The sequence below is a fragment of the Aythya fuligula genome, chromosome 2 (genome assembly GCF_009819795.1).
Source record: "Aythya fuligula isolate bAytFul2 chromosome 2, bAytFul2.pri, whole genome shotgun sequence".
Classification (NCBI taxonomy): domain Eukaryota; kingdom Metazoa; phylum Chordata; class Aves; order Anseriformes; family Anatidae; genus Aythya; species Aythya fuligula.
In genome coordinates, this window is record NC_045560.1 from 52,031,138 (window position 1) to 52,044,247 (window position 13,110).

The 13,110-nt window shown below is 36.6% G+C and overlaps 1 protein-coding gene across 3 annotated transcripts in view; it reads left to right on the forward strand.

The window, feature by feature from the left end:
• Positions 1–13,110, forward strand: part of KIF13A (kinesin family member 13A) — a 113,638-nt gene that overhangs the window by 71,407 nt on the left and 29,121 nt on the right. For all 3 annotated transcript variants that reach the window (XM_032180872.1, XM_032180870.1, XM_032180871.1), the window contains exons 11-17: positions 238–450; positions 2,050–2,160; positions 3,237–3,371; positions 4,510–4,640; positions 6,345–6,431; positions 6,535–6,701; positions 12,567–12,777. In XM_032180872.1, the coding sequence (XP_032036763.1) occupies positions 238–450; positions 2,050–2,160; positions 3,237–3,371; positions 4,510–4,640; positions 6,345–6,431; positions 6,535–6,701; positions 12,567–12,777 (1,055 nt within the window). The remainder of the gene's footprint in view (positions 1–237; positions 451–2,049; positions 2,161–3,236; positions 3,372–4,509; positions 4,641–6,344; positions 6,432–6,534; positions 6,702–12,566; positions 12,778–13,110) is intronic.

Sequence of the window (13,110 nt, forward strand, 5' to 3'; positions counted from 1 at the left end):
CTACAAATTATTCCAAGTAATTTGTGCAGATAAGCATATACTTTGTTAATTGTATGTAAATTCCTGACATATTTTCAGTTATATTGGAATTTAGGCTGGTGAAGGTGGTTGGAAATATTTCTGGATCACATTGGTTAATTTCCATCCAGACTATGTATCAGTGTCTAAATAGTCTAAGACATTGTATAATCTCAGAACAGTTCTTAATTCTCAGTTTTCTGTGGATGTACTCTACAGGACAATTTGGGAGGAAACAGCCAAACTGCCATGATAGCTACAATTAGTCCAGCAGCAGACAATTATGAAGAAACTCTCTCTACTCTGAGATACGCAGACAGAGCCAAAAGGATAGTTAATCATGCTGTGGTGAATGAAGATCCAAATGCTAGGGTCATCAGAGAATTACGAGAAGAAGTTGAAAAATTGAAAGAGCAGCTCTCGCAGGCCGAGGTAACATAATTCATGTTACAGTGTTAATTGAATTATCTGAGGAAATGTCAAACTTCATCCGGAAAACTTGGTTTATATTTAAGTCTTATAAAATGAGGAAAGAAATGGCCTTTGCTTGTGTTTTTTTTGTTTGTTTGCTTTTTTAAAATAATTAACCTTGTTTCCTGAAATAGATCCAACATAATGTTTGCTTATTTTTAATAACTTTTAAATGAGGACTACATTGTACAGGTGGTAATTCATGTCAGAATGGACTGTCCTTGAAGAACTTCATATCAAGCAGTAGATGATGCAGCACAGATAAGAGCGACAGTACAACTTCATTGTGTAGACTTCCTAGCATAATTATTATTTTTTTAATTGGTGGACTAGATGCTTTTCTGACATCAAATGGAAAAGTGTGAAAAGCTGTAAATCTGGTATTGGACCACAAAATGTGTGTGACATTTCTCTCTTTGACATTCGTGAAAATCAAGAATTGTTAAAACTGCAACACCAGAACCATCAGTAGTCTAGGAAGTGGAGAGTTAACAGTGTGAGATTGCTGCATATCCTAGATAAATGTTTCTAATCGGAGTAAAAAGTATCAGGGTAGAAGTACTTTTGGTGATATCTGGGGAAATTAGGCACTGCACTGTAGGAAAATTTATTGATATTTTCAGGCAAAACATAGTAATTGTGGGAAAAAGAACATGAAAGCATGTCTGAAGTTAAATTTTTGTGGTGTTTAAAATTTACATTCATTTAAGGAATACTGTTGCTTATAGGAACAGATCCTTACAAACTGGAATTGGAAAATCTCCCTTGGGAGAAAGGAGCCATGCACTTTTTTCCTAAATAAAAATCTATTCTAATTCCATATTTTAAATCGGAAAATATTCTCGTAGTCTGTTCTTAGCTTTGTTGATAGACTGTGGCTGAATATAATCCGTAGGATGGCAGGGAGCACTCCAAATTTTACTAACACTTTTAAAAGCTTTTTCTCTTCTTCCATCTCTCTGTTGAAAACAATTGTATAAACCTCTCTGCCCGCCTGTTGAGTTGTTATATGGTGCTGAATGTTTTCAAGCCCCTTGCTTTTGTTTCCTATTGTGAAACAAGAAGCCTGTGTTAGCTCCAGAGTATGCTTCCCTTAAGATGTAATCCACAGTGTCAGTCCTGAAAGCTTTAATGAAGCTCTAGGAAAAGTTACAAAAGGAAGATAGAATGGAAAGCTAAACATCAAGAGGAATCTGTGTTTGAAACTGCTACTGGAAGAAAGACATTAGCATTGAGCTTTGGATGATTAAGAGTTATTAAATACTCAGATTTTTTTATACGTACACTGAAGCTTGAGTGGCCAGCCCTGCAGATTTTATTGGTCTGCGTAGTTGCATTAGCCTCTGAGGCACTAGGTAAATCTTCATCTGTTTCAGATCTGAACCCATTATATGTCGATTCTGTCCTCTTCCTTTGCAAATGACCTGTTTCTTCACCTTCTTACATGAAGAACCTGGTTGAAACCTGTCATGTACCTGCAGCATTTCATATTCTGTTTGTTAAGTTTCCCTGTTGCGATATGAAGTGTACCTTAAAGTTTCACCAATTTCTATATTTTAGGCCATGAAGGCACCGGAACTGAAGGAAAAATTAGAAGAATCTGAAAAACTAATAAAAGAACTAACGGTAACCTGGGAAGAAAAGTTAAGGAAAACAGAAGAAATTGCACAGGTACTTCAGAAATTCTGAGGAGAAAAGGCCAGAGTACAAGTCAGCTGAATGTCATGAGCTTTGGTTGGCTATGCTGTTTTTACCACCAGTTATTTTGCATTTCTCTGTATTTTTCCTTTGGTAGGCTCTCTGTTTCCTTTAACAGTCTAAATTTCTGTATAATAAATGTAGTTAAGTCATGGTATAACTGATAAAAGCTAATATTTCATTTTAAAATACAACATCAAAATATACTTGGGCTGTTCTTTTATTTATAAAACCACAGTGGGATCTTTAGTAATTTTCCTTGGAGTGACTAAGAAAATCAAGAATTGCAAAAGGATCAGAATTTTGGGCAGTACTTGTGTTTACATTTGCTATTGCTTTTTGTGGCTTCTTAACCAGAGAAAGAAAATGAATTTGCTTGTTATTATCATATTTGAAATAAGACTTAAATATTCCAATCTATTTCTCCATAATTTCCACTATCTATAGCTTGGAGAAGGAGTATTGTTGGCCACCTTTCCTAGTCTTAATGTAGCAGATGCATGCTTTGGCACAATCCTTGTTAAACAAATAAACAGGCACAAAAAAAAAAAAAAGCAACCTAACTGGCCAAACCAAAACCAAGCAAACAAAAGAACAAAACTGTACAAGAGCAAAAGACATGCATGACCAAGTAGATGGTTTAGCTGAATTAATAACAACACCAGAAAAGGTTGAACCTAAAGGTTTCCTTTTGGAAAGGCATGCTCTTTCCAAAATTATTTGTGACTGATTACCTTTGTAGTTGTTGCAATTGAGATTAGTTTTTAGCTAACACAGAGGTTCAAGGCCACATTGTGTTATGTATGAATACCTCTGATAAAATCATTAAGGCGGATGTTTGAGGATTAGGTCTAACCATTTTCATTGGTTTATAAAAATAAATTCCACTAAAAATAAATGTAACCATTGTCCTAAGTTCTATTTTTCTGTTGTAGCAATATGAAGAATGAATGTTAATCTTCAGTTTTAGTTGCTCTGCTTTTACTTACTTGATGTACTTGTCTCCACATATTGCAGCAGGCAAAGTTAACCTATTTTTGTGCTTGCAGGAGAGGCAAAGACAGCTAGAGAGCATGGGTATTTCCCTAGAGTCTTCAGGTATCAAGGTCGGAGATGACAAGTGTTATCTGGTGAACCTGAATGCGGACCCTGCGCTCAATGAGCTTTTGGTTTACTACTTAAAGGTAAGAATGAAAACAGAATGTATATATAGAGTGAAAGGGCACTTGTTTGTTGTTCTGAATTTCTGGTTCAATTTGTCACTGTGTATTTAGATTATTAAGACTAGTTGCAGTAAAATAGGATAGGACTCCTGCTGTTCAGGCTTACGTTTTCCCTTGCAGTTCAGCTTTACCTAATTGATCTCCTGCTTGCCAACAGTGGAAGAAATGTTCAGTATGTACCAGCATTGAGATAAATTCTAGCTTTTCCAGGCAGAATTGCTTTTTGGACTAAAGAGCATTGCTTCTTAAAGTAAGAGCATGACGTATAATGCTTCTTTTTATTAATGAGTTGAGGATTTCCTTAAATATTCAATGAGTCAAGTGTGAAAGGAAGGCATTTATTAGTAATCAGTAGGAATAAACATAGGCTTCAATGACAGAAAAAGATTTCAAAAAAAAGAGGGAGAAAAAGCTCTGTCAAAAATGAACAGAAACGTGTTTTCCTACTGCCACTGTCTTCCATATTATTCAATTTACCATAGTCTTCATTTCAGAGTGAAATAGTTCCAACTGCATGCTTAATCATGCTTAATCAGACAGACTGAGTAGGAAGTATATTGGAAGGGTGAGTTCTTTGTCAACAAGATAGAAAAAACTTACCTGTGTATTTTGCGGTTACTTTTCTGCTTTAGTGGTTGAGATAATGCTTCCATATCTGAACAACAGTAAATAAAGTACAACTTTTATAACAACATCAAAGTAAAGTGTTTCAGTGGGATTTACAGTATGGCTTGAAATTACGTGGAGATCAGTATGCTTAGTTGAGTTGCTATATAGCTGTGTTCTGAAAAGCAGCCACCTCCATGCACCTTGTTTTACTATCCGTGTTATCCTTTGTCCCGTATGGCTGTATGACATGGCAATCCATTTATTGCTTACATGCAAGCATTGTCTGGGAATATTTTAAAATCAGAAGTTGTGTATCAGCTGCTGTATTTTGCTTTATCTAAAACTGTAGGAAGATAAAGTGCAGAACAGGAGAACAGGTTGTGCATGACCTCAGATCTGTTCAGTGCAGTCTTAGTGCTTCAGCTAATATTGTCTCAGTTATATAAACAGCAGTAGTTTGCTCGTCTCTTAGTAACAACTTATTTTCTAGGATCACACAAGAGTTGGTGCAGATACCTCTCAGGATATACAGCTCTTTGGTATAGGAATCCAACCAGAACACTGTGAGATTGATATTGCTTTAGATGGAGAAGTTACACTCACACCAAAAGAAAATGCAAGGTAAGGAAGATCAGCAGCGCTTATACCAGCAGATATTTGCTTTTCATTACCAGAAGATAACTTGCACGTGTTTTTATTTAGCAGAGTCAGAAATATCTTACTTTTTGATCAGTGAGTAGCTGCAGTATAAGAGACTTAGATATTTAGATGGTGAAATTCAGAGGTGGAACTGAGATTTCCCCACACGTGTACACCCACACACACCACTGCATCGTAACGGGCTGTCAGTGGTTTGGCTTAGAATAAACCACCACAAGAAGATACTCATTAGGAATGAGGGACCATTGCTTGGCTATGTCTTGGTTGGTAACAAGATGGCTGAGCTGCTGCTGGCTATCCCAACCCTGTGATGGTTGGTTCTTGATGTGGGATGATAAACTTCGCCTCTGAGTGGTTCCTGTTATAAAGCTCAGTGTTTTGTGAGAAAATAGGTGTTTTAAAGATCCAAAGACTACAATTACCGATGTGTGAAGATACATTTCTCCTCTGCTTTCTGCTTCCTTGGTTTAATAACTCCTTGTTTTGGGGAGCATTGTGGGTTCTTGGATGGAATTCCAAATGTCTTCATCACTTCATGTCCGTTGACATGTGATAAGCAGTACCATTGTCCTAACTAATGGTCTTTACTGCTTTTCTGCAATCTGAATATCTAAATGTCTAGATGTTATAAGAATGAGGAAAGCTTGAGACATCTTTAAAAAAAAATCCACAATCTGTTTCATTCTGACTTGAGTGAAATACCTTTTAACATTTGCATTCTTGTTCTGCAGCCTACAGTACAAAATTTCAAACAGATGGGATTCAAACTTGTGATAGAGTTACTGCACTGGAAATCAGTCATTTTGACTGGCAAGAACAAAGGCACATGTCAGTGGAAAAAACATATAATACCTTTTGTTTTACTTGTACCCGACCTGCAGTGCTTAAGTCAATGTTCCTAAAATATTTCTCAAAAGAAAATTAGTTACAAGAATTTCTTTGCAAAAAGGCTTTTTAAATCAAATGCTTAAATGTTTGTGTTGACTTATTTGAGACAGCTGAATTCAGAACACTGCATCTGACAAGGCATTTTTGTTTTACCTAATTTTTTTCCCTTTCAAATAAACTGTCCTGCTTTGTGACTCACATGCTTCATTTTTTCAATTTTGGGATTTGAATACAAAGAAACATAAAAGCAAATGTAGCAATACACCAGATGGTCACAAAAAATGTAAGTTTGTTAATAATACAGACTCTGTTTGTTGAGACAATGAAACTTGGACGTAAGGTTTTTTATGCTTGAATGCCTTGTATGCTAACAGTGTATTTTACAATTGTGTTGATTAACCTGTATCTTGGTGAGCCTTATCAATAGGATTTGTATGCAACCAGTTTTACAGACTGTTTATAAGAAACAGGCAGTGACCCAGTTTGAGAAACAGACATTAAAAAAAAAATACAACTAAATTCAACTTTGTCTGTGTGCCTGCTGATGAGCTGCAACAGCCAGAGCTGGAGGGGAAAAGAGGTTTGGTGTTTAGTTCTCATAGTAGAAATCAGACCAGTAATTTTCCCGTTGATACTTTAATGAGAACCTAGCTGATTTGTGCATTATGTGATACAAATCACTGTCTGTAGATGTGAGAAACAGTACATCTTATAGGTACTTTCCAAACTTTTAGTCTTAGGATTTCACTGAAGTCGAATTTTCTTTTTTTTTTTCAGATCCTGTGTAAATGGTGCACTGGTATGTTCTGTCACTCAGCTATGGCATGGAGATAGAATATTATGGGGAAACAACCACTTCTTTAGGTAATGGTTTATCTTTATTCTCTAACATTATTACATTCAGCCTATTTTTCCTTCCACTGTTCTGCATAAACTTTTTAGAAACTAATTTTTTATTTTTATGCAGAATCAATTTACCAAAGAGGAAACGACGGGATTGGCTGAAAGACTTTGAGAAAGAAGCTTTGTTAGGAGAACATGATCTGGATGCAGCCAGTGAAGCTTCCTCAGAACCAGACTACAATTATGAGTTTGCTCAAATGGAAGTTATTATGAAGACACTGAATAGTAATGGTAAGGGAATTGACAGCTAAGTCCAAAGGTTCTTTTGGATTGTTTAACAAATTCAGCATGGAACTTAATTTCTAGATTAAAAGCAGGTGGTACACTTACTAGAGGGGCTTTTGGAGCATTTTCAGCAAAAGATGTTTTACAGGAAAAATGTTAAATATATCCACTCACTCACTCCCTCCCTCAGGTGTGTCAGGATGGTCTTTGGTATTGTCATCCTGTATGAAAATTCTGGTCCCTGTATTAAGGCCTCAATATAGGTATAAATATATATATGTGTGTGCATGTATGGAGGTGTGTGTGTATATGCACACATATTAAAATATAAAAAATTAAATGCCAAATGAACGGTCAATGAGGTAAGAAGAAATTTCACCAAGACAATAAGTAGTTGGTTTGTGACCTGACATGCAGTTTTGTCAGTATGTGTGCTGATCTTTATAGTGCAGCTGAATTGCAATCATGTGGCAATCAAATCATCAGCTAAGTCCTTCTGACCTCTAGCTTTAACAGGTTACCGCAGACAGAAAGGTGCTCCAGATACGTGTTTTATCCTTTCTTTTCTATTGAATATTACTGACACTATTTTTACCGTATTAAAAAAAAAAACAACAGCACTGAAATCATAATAAATCTGTAGTCAAAATGTCAGCTAGTATAATTTTTAACTCTGAGGTTGTTTTTAATCTTAGTTTATTAAAACCTACTTCAATGCCTTTTTTGGACAGTTATAGTAGATAAAATGTGATAAATATGAAATAACGGTATGATACATGGCCTATATAAAATTTGCTATATAAAACAGCATTATATTTTCATGGTTTCCAGAAGGCACGTCATAATTCAAGTTTTACAATATGGGAAGAAGAAATGATGAAAAACTTAGTGGGCTACCGAGTGCTTTGTACAAGTTTTCAAACTATACAAAATTTGAGAGGCAAATGCCTTGGTTTTTGGTCTCTAACCAAAAAGATACAGTAGACATTGTTTCATTTTCTTCTGTACTCCTTTCTTTGTGACTCCTTTCTTTTGTACAATACCCACATTTTTCTTGGTCTCCTCTTAATCTTTATCTTTCTCTCTTTTGAGAACAATGTGATCATTTTGTATACTTGATTCTCTAGCAATAGTTTGCAGTTCTTTATGTTCTGATTTTGATTGAATTGAATTACTTGTGTGAGTGAGTTGCAGAGTCAGGCTCTTCAAGTTAATATGAAATTGCTGTTGGATAACAGAGCCATTCAAGTGAATATGAAATTACTGTTTGATAACAGAATTATTCTCATTATGGTTCACTCATACCAGGAGACGAATTTCAGATGAATCTACCATCCTGGTGGTCTTCAGTGTTGTCATCCCTCGTGAAGATTCTCTTGCCTGTCTTAAGGCCTCAAACCATCCCGTATCTGTGCCAAAACTGGGACAAAGGTTTTGAACTCGATTGGCTCATGCATGATACTGCTGGAGAAATTTGGAAGCATTCATTGGTGCTTGATCTGCTTGTTACTAACTGGGGACTGAATAAACTACTGCAGTCAGCAGTCAGCTAGTGCCCTTTGAATAGAGGGTCACTTTTTTGATTTGGATGTATTATAGTCTAGCTGCTAGATTCTTCACAGTTTTTCAAACATCTTTGCATTTCAGTTCAGTAGGATTTTCTGACTGTGGTCCAGGCCTGTCTTAGTCTTAGTTGGGTTGTTTTCCGTGCCTGCTGAAGGGCAGCGCAGACTTTCCTTTCCCATTCGAGCCCTTTCCTCCCTAAAGCACAGCAGATGTTAGCAGTCACACATCGCGCAGTTTCAAAGGCATCGTAACCCAGTTATACTGCTTCTTGCCTCTTCTCCTCCCTCCCTCCCTCCCACATAGGCATTGCTTAACTAAGTTGGAGTAGTAAGTGATAATAAAACCCTGACAAAACAAGCAGCCACGAGTATCACTGGATGATCTTTTTTGATTTGGGTTCCAAGCTAGATAGCAATTACAGGTTCTGTTCTTGATGCTGTATCTAAATTACAGGTTTTCTGGCAGGCTTCCATTTTCTTGGGTAAGAAGTACAGCAGATTTGTTAAAATACCATTTATTTATTCTCCCTTAAAATGAAAAAAAAAAACGGGAAAGGTAGAATAAATAACTAAATAACTGATACCTCTTAATTCTGCCATTCAGATTCTCTGAAAATAGCCTAGGGGTGAGGGGCAGATGGACTGAAGCCTGTTAATTCTATCGTTTTATTCTCTGATAAGCTTTGTTTGTTTTAAATTTGGTATATAATTACATATAGGTATATACGTGGGTTTGTGTGTTTTTTTTTTCTTTCACAGCAGTGGTTTGATGTAGCTTGAAGCAAGACTTTTTTCTTTTTTTAATTCCTTGATCTAGTCATCTAGTTGAGAACAGTAACTCTCTTTAGATGAGCAGCCTGGTTTCTCCAGAGTGCAAACATTAGATTTCAAAGCATGTAATCAGTTACAACAGTGTCACACTTTACATCTGGCTCCAAAGAAACTCTGAGGAAAACATGGGACTTTGAAAACAGCTGTAAAGAAGACATCCCAGTCCTCCCCACCCCACATCAACACATTCACTTTCTTTGTGGGATTCTGTCAGATCAGCTTTGTACCACAAATCTGTGATGCTGGTCTAACAAGGATTTATTCTTGTATAGGGTACAGTGGTTAAGTAAAAAATGTGATTGGGTTACACAGTTTCTCATGTAAGCAAACAAACATTTATAGTTCAGGGTAGGGATTTTGATAAAATATAGCAAAGCAGGATTTTCACCTGGCTTGCTTAGGAAAAGACACTTATATGAAATCTTAAAGGTTTTATTCAGCATTGTTATTATTGGATTAACAGATTCCTGATGTGAATTAAGTGAAGATACAGCAAGGTAATCAAGTGCTGTTCATCCTATGGAGAAAGTACATACTTTTGGCTAAGTGTTAATATTCTAACAGTTTGCAGAGAAGTAACTGCATGCGAATGGTCTTGTCAGGATCATTAAACTGTTTTACCACATGAATATGTGGAAAGTTATGACTTGGGACTTCTAACACTGCATGGAATTTACTGGGTGCTTGGCAAGCACTGGGGAGAATCTTCCCTGATTTGCCTTTGCATGAGGAATCCGAAATAGTGGACCATGGTGTTTAAATCTAGCTTTATCACCATTTGCAGTTCTTCCAAACTGTAAAACACTTGACTCTTGATTTTTTTCACGTTCTAACTAGAAGTTTTATAATTCACACCATATTTTGCTTTTTCAGTATTAAAGGCTTTTTTTGTGTGTGTGAATCTCCTTCAAAAGGTAAACTGAAGGCTCCTCTGAAGTGTAAGCTTACATTTTGCATTGCAATACAAGCATAACTCCCCTTTTCACTCCCAGTAGTACTGAATTTGGTTGAAATTAGAAATTTTAGACTAGCTTGTTGCATCTTGTGCCAATTGTTTTCCCTGGTATAATATGATCCTGGGATAGCTGTAATTCTGTAAATCCAGGTGGCTGAAAAGATCACTGTTATTGAAGAACTCTGCTCCCTGACACTGGGGCTGGTCTTGGAGCAGTTTAGGAAAGTCTTGTCTTAATGACTCAGCCTTAGATTCATTTCCTGTGTTTCCAAACACAACAGAGGGCTTTAATTTCTTCCATGCCTCTTCTCTCTCTGCTGCATAATACTCATTTCTCAACTTTTCTTATACATAGTTTAAACTGTTTTAGGGATTATACATTGAAACCTATGCACATGAAAATGACTGGCATTATGAGCCATCCTCGCTATGAGATAGGAGGAGGGGGATGGTGCAGGTCAACACAAGTAACTTGCTTTGTATTTTATGATATTAGAACTCATTTCAGTCAATTACTTTTGTTGCATTGTCTGTTTAAAAAATAAAAAGAGCTAAACATATTTTTGAGAATGTCATATACTAAAAAGTACTGTTTCTAGTTATTTTAAGACACTTTTAGATCACTGCTTTGCTATTTGGTTGCTATTTATATTGATCAACTTTTAAATTCATGATTTGTAATTGCCATTTCAGTGGTATTTTGTGATGTGTTTTTATGAAGCCAGTGATTTCTTCCACTGACAGCTTGGGCAACAGTAGCAACTTGTAATTATTGTTGTTTTCTGCCAGAGATAAAGATGTGCTCTACATCAATATTTCAAAAAGGTTGCTGAGGGGCAAATCCACTGTAGGAACAGAATCCTGAGAATCTTGTTTGTTCTTCTGACATTTATAACATGAAGGATTTGTTTTGTAAAGTGACTTTCCCAAATATCCATGTATGTTAAAATCACAGACAGGAGGTTAGTTCAGCAAAATCAGTCTCAGTAGGTAACTACTAAGAAAGTTGTTATACATTACTGGATGTAGCAACGCTACATTTGTTCATAAAAATGCAAGGGATCTAGTTTTTGGGAGAGTGTATGTGCCTGTTATGGTGCCCAGCACACAGTGCTGTTGGTGGATCTCCTGTGGAACCTTTCATGTGAATCCTCTACTTAAGGCTGTAAAAACCCAAGTTTTGTTTCATGTAGGTAGCATTGTGGTATCAGGAAAACTTGCACAAAGTCTTAATAAGACTGGATCTAGGTAGTGAAGGCACTCATAACTAAATCACACTGAGTTATTTATTTTTATTATTCTATATTTGAGAAGAAAACCCTAGTCTGAAACAAGGCAGTGCAATTAAATGTAGGTTTATTTTCCCCCTCCTTTGTGACAGTCTGGCATCCTTAAAAGTCACAACATGATTTTATATGTATATATATGTAAAAAAAATATATATATATATATATATACATATTTGCAAAATGGAAGAGATCACAAACAATTATTTTAAAGCTCAGGGTTTTTGTGTTTGAAAATCCTGACATGTCCTAGAGCTGCAAAGTTATTTCCTCTGTCCACCCCTCCAGCTATGGAACTTCCTCCTCTCCCTTCCCTGTCTGGCACACATAATCAGCAGTCTCTTAGGGCATGTGCTGTCACTCAAATATATTCATCTAGATTGGTCCTTTTGCAAACCAGATTTTGGCTGTGTTTAAGCTTTCAAACATACATACATGAAGAAGAGATACGTGCTGGTAGTACGGAGAAGCAGCTTATTCCACTTAATTGCTGTCAGAGACACAGCCTGTCATTGGACCTAAAACCAGGAGCAGACCAAGTCATTTGTGTTTAATTTGAGTGTAATTTAGTTTTAACTATTGCTGATTGACACCAGCAGTTGTTGTTTCAGGACAGAGTATCCTAATGAGTATTTGCTCTGAGTGATACTGAGACCAGAAGTGCTTTGCAGTACTAAATGCAGAAGGCCCCTCCAGAATGTGCTTTGTCTGCTTCAGTGTTGTGAAGTTCATTGGCGCAGTGCGATGCATGATCAGTTAGACAATTTGTCTCAGCTTACATCTGCAGCAATTCAACATGTCTCTTTCTCTGCCAAAATGGAGAAAGTAAATTGCTTTTTACTTCCTGAAATCATTTCCTTCTCTGGTTAACATCATCTTCTCTTCGTATTTTGCATTGTTTCCTTATTTTCTTACTGATTTGTTCCCTTTTCGATTTATTCTTTTTTCCTACTGGGATTGTGGAGCATATTATAAATTCCCAGTACTGAAGTATGCAGTAGAAGAGGGTCAGAACCATTGTTCTAGCTTAGTTGCATGCCAAAATTGTTTCTCGCTTGGATTTATTTATTTAATTCAGTATTTATTTATTATTTTGGATTTTGTTTTTTTGGGGCAACAGACATCCTGTGTTTGCAAAGATTCTGGGAGATCTCGACTGCTGTTGCCATATAAATAAAAAAGGCGACATTATCTCACATTTTCTCACATTTTTCCCCCTTGTTTTTTTTCTTAGACCCTGTACAAAACGTGGTCCAGATCTTGGAGAAACAGTACTTGGAAGAGAAGCGAAGTGCTCTTGAAGAGCAGCGGCTGATGTATGAACGTGAGTTAGAGCAGCTACGCCAGCAGCTCTCTCCAGAAAGGCAACATCAGCATAGTACTGAAAGACTGTCCTACACTGCTCAGACTGCACAGCAGAAACTAAATCTCTGGACAGAAGAGAGGTGAGAATGCTGGAGTTAAAACAAAAGAATTAATAAGAACTACAGAGGGTGAACTCTAAGGGAAATATGAGGCTTGAACAGTTTGTCAGAAAGAAATGATGTTGTCTAATTTTGTAGAATTAAATTGCAGTACAAGATTTGCCTCCACCAAGATGTTAGGATTTTATTTAGCTGGCTCTGATCTGACAAGGGGAAGCTTTTGGGATCTGCTCACATTTTTGGGATCTGCTCACAGAGGCCACCCGTGCAGTTGCCCTGCTACCAAAACATTTCCATGTAAACCCAATGCAAGAGTATACAAGGAGAGCACAGTATTTTGCAATCTAAAATAAG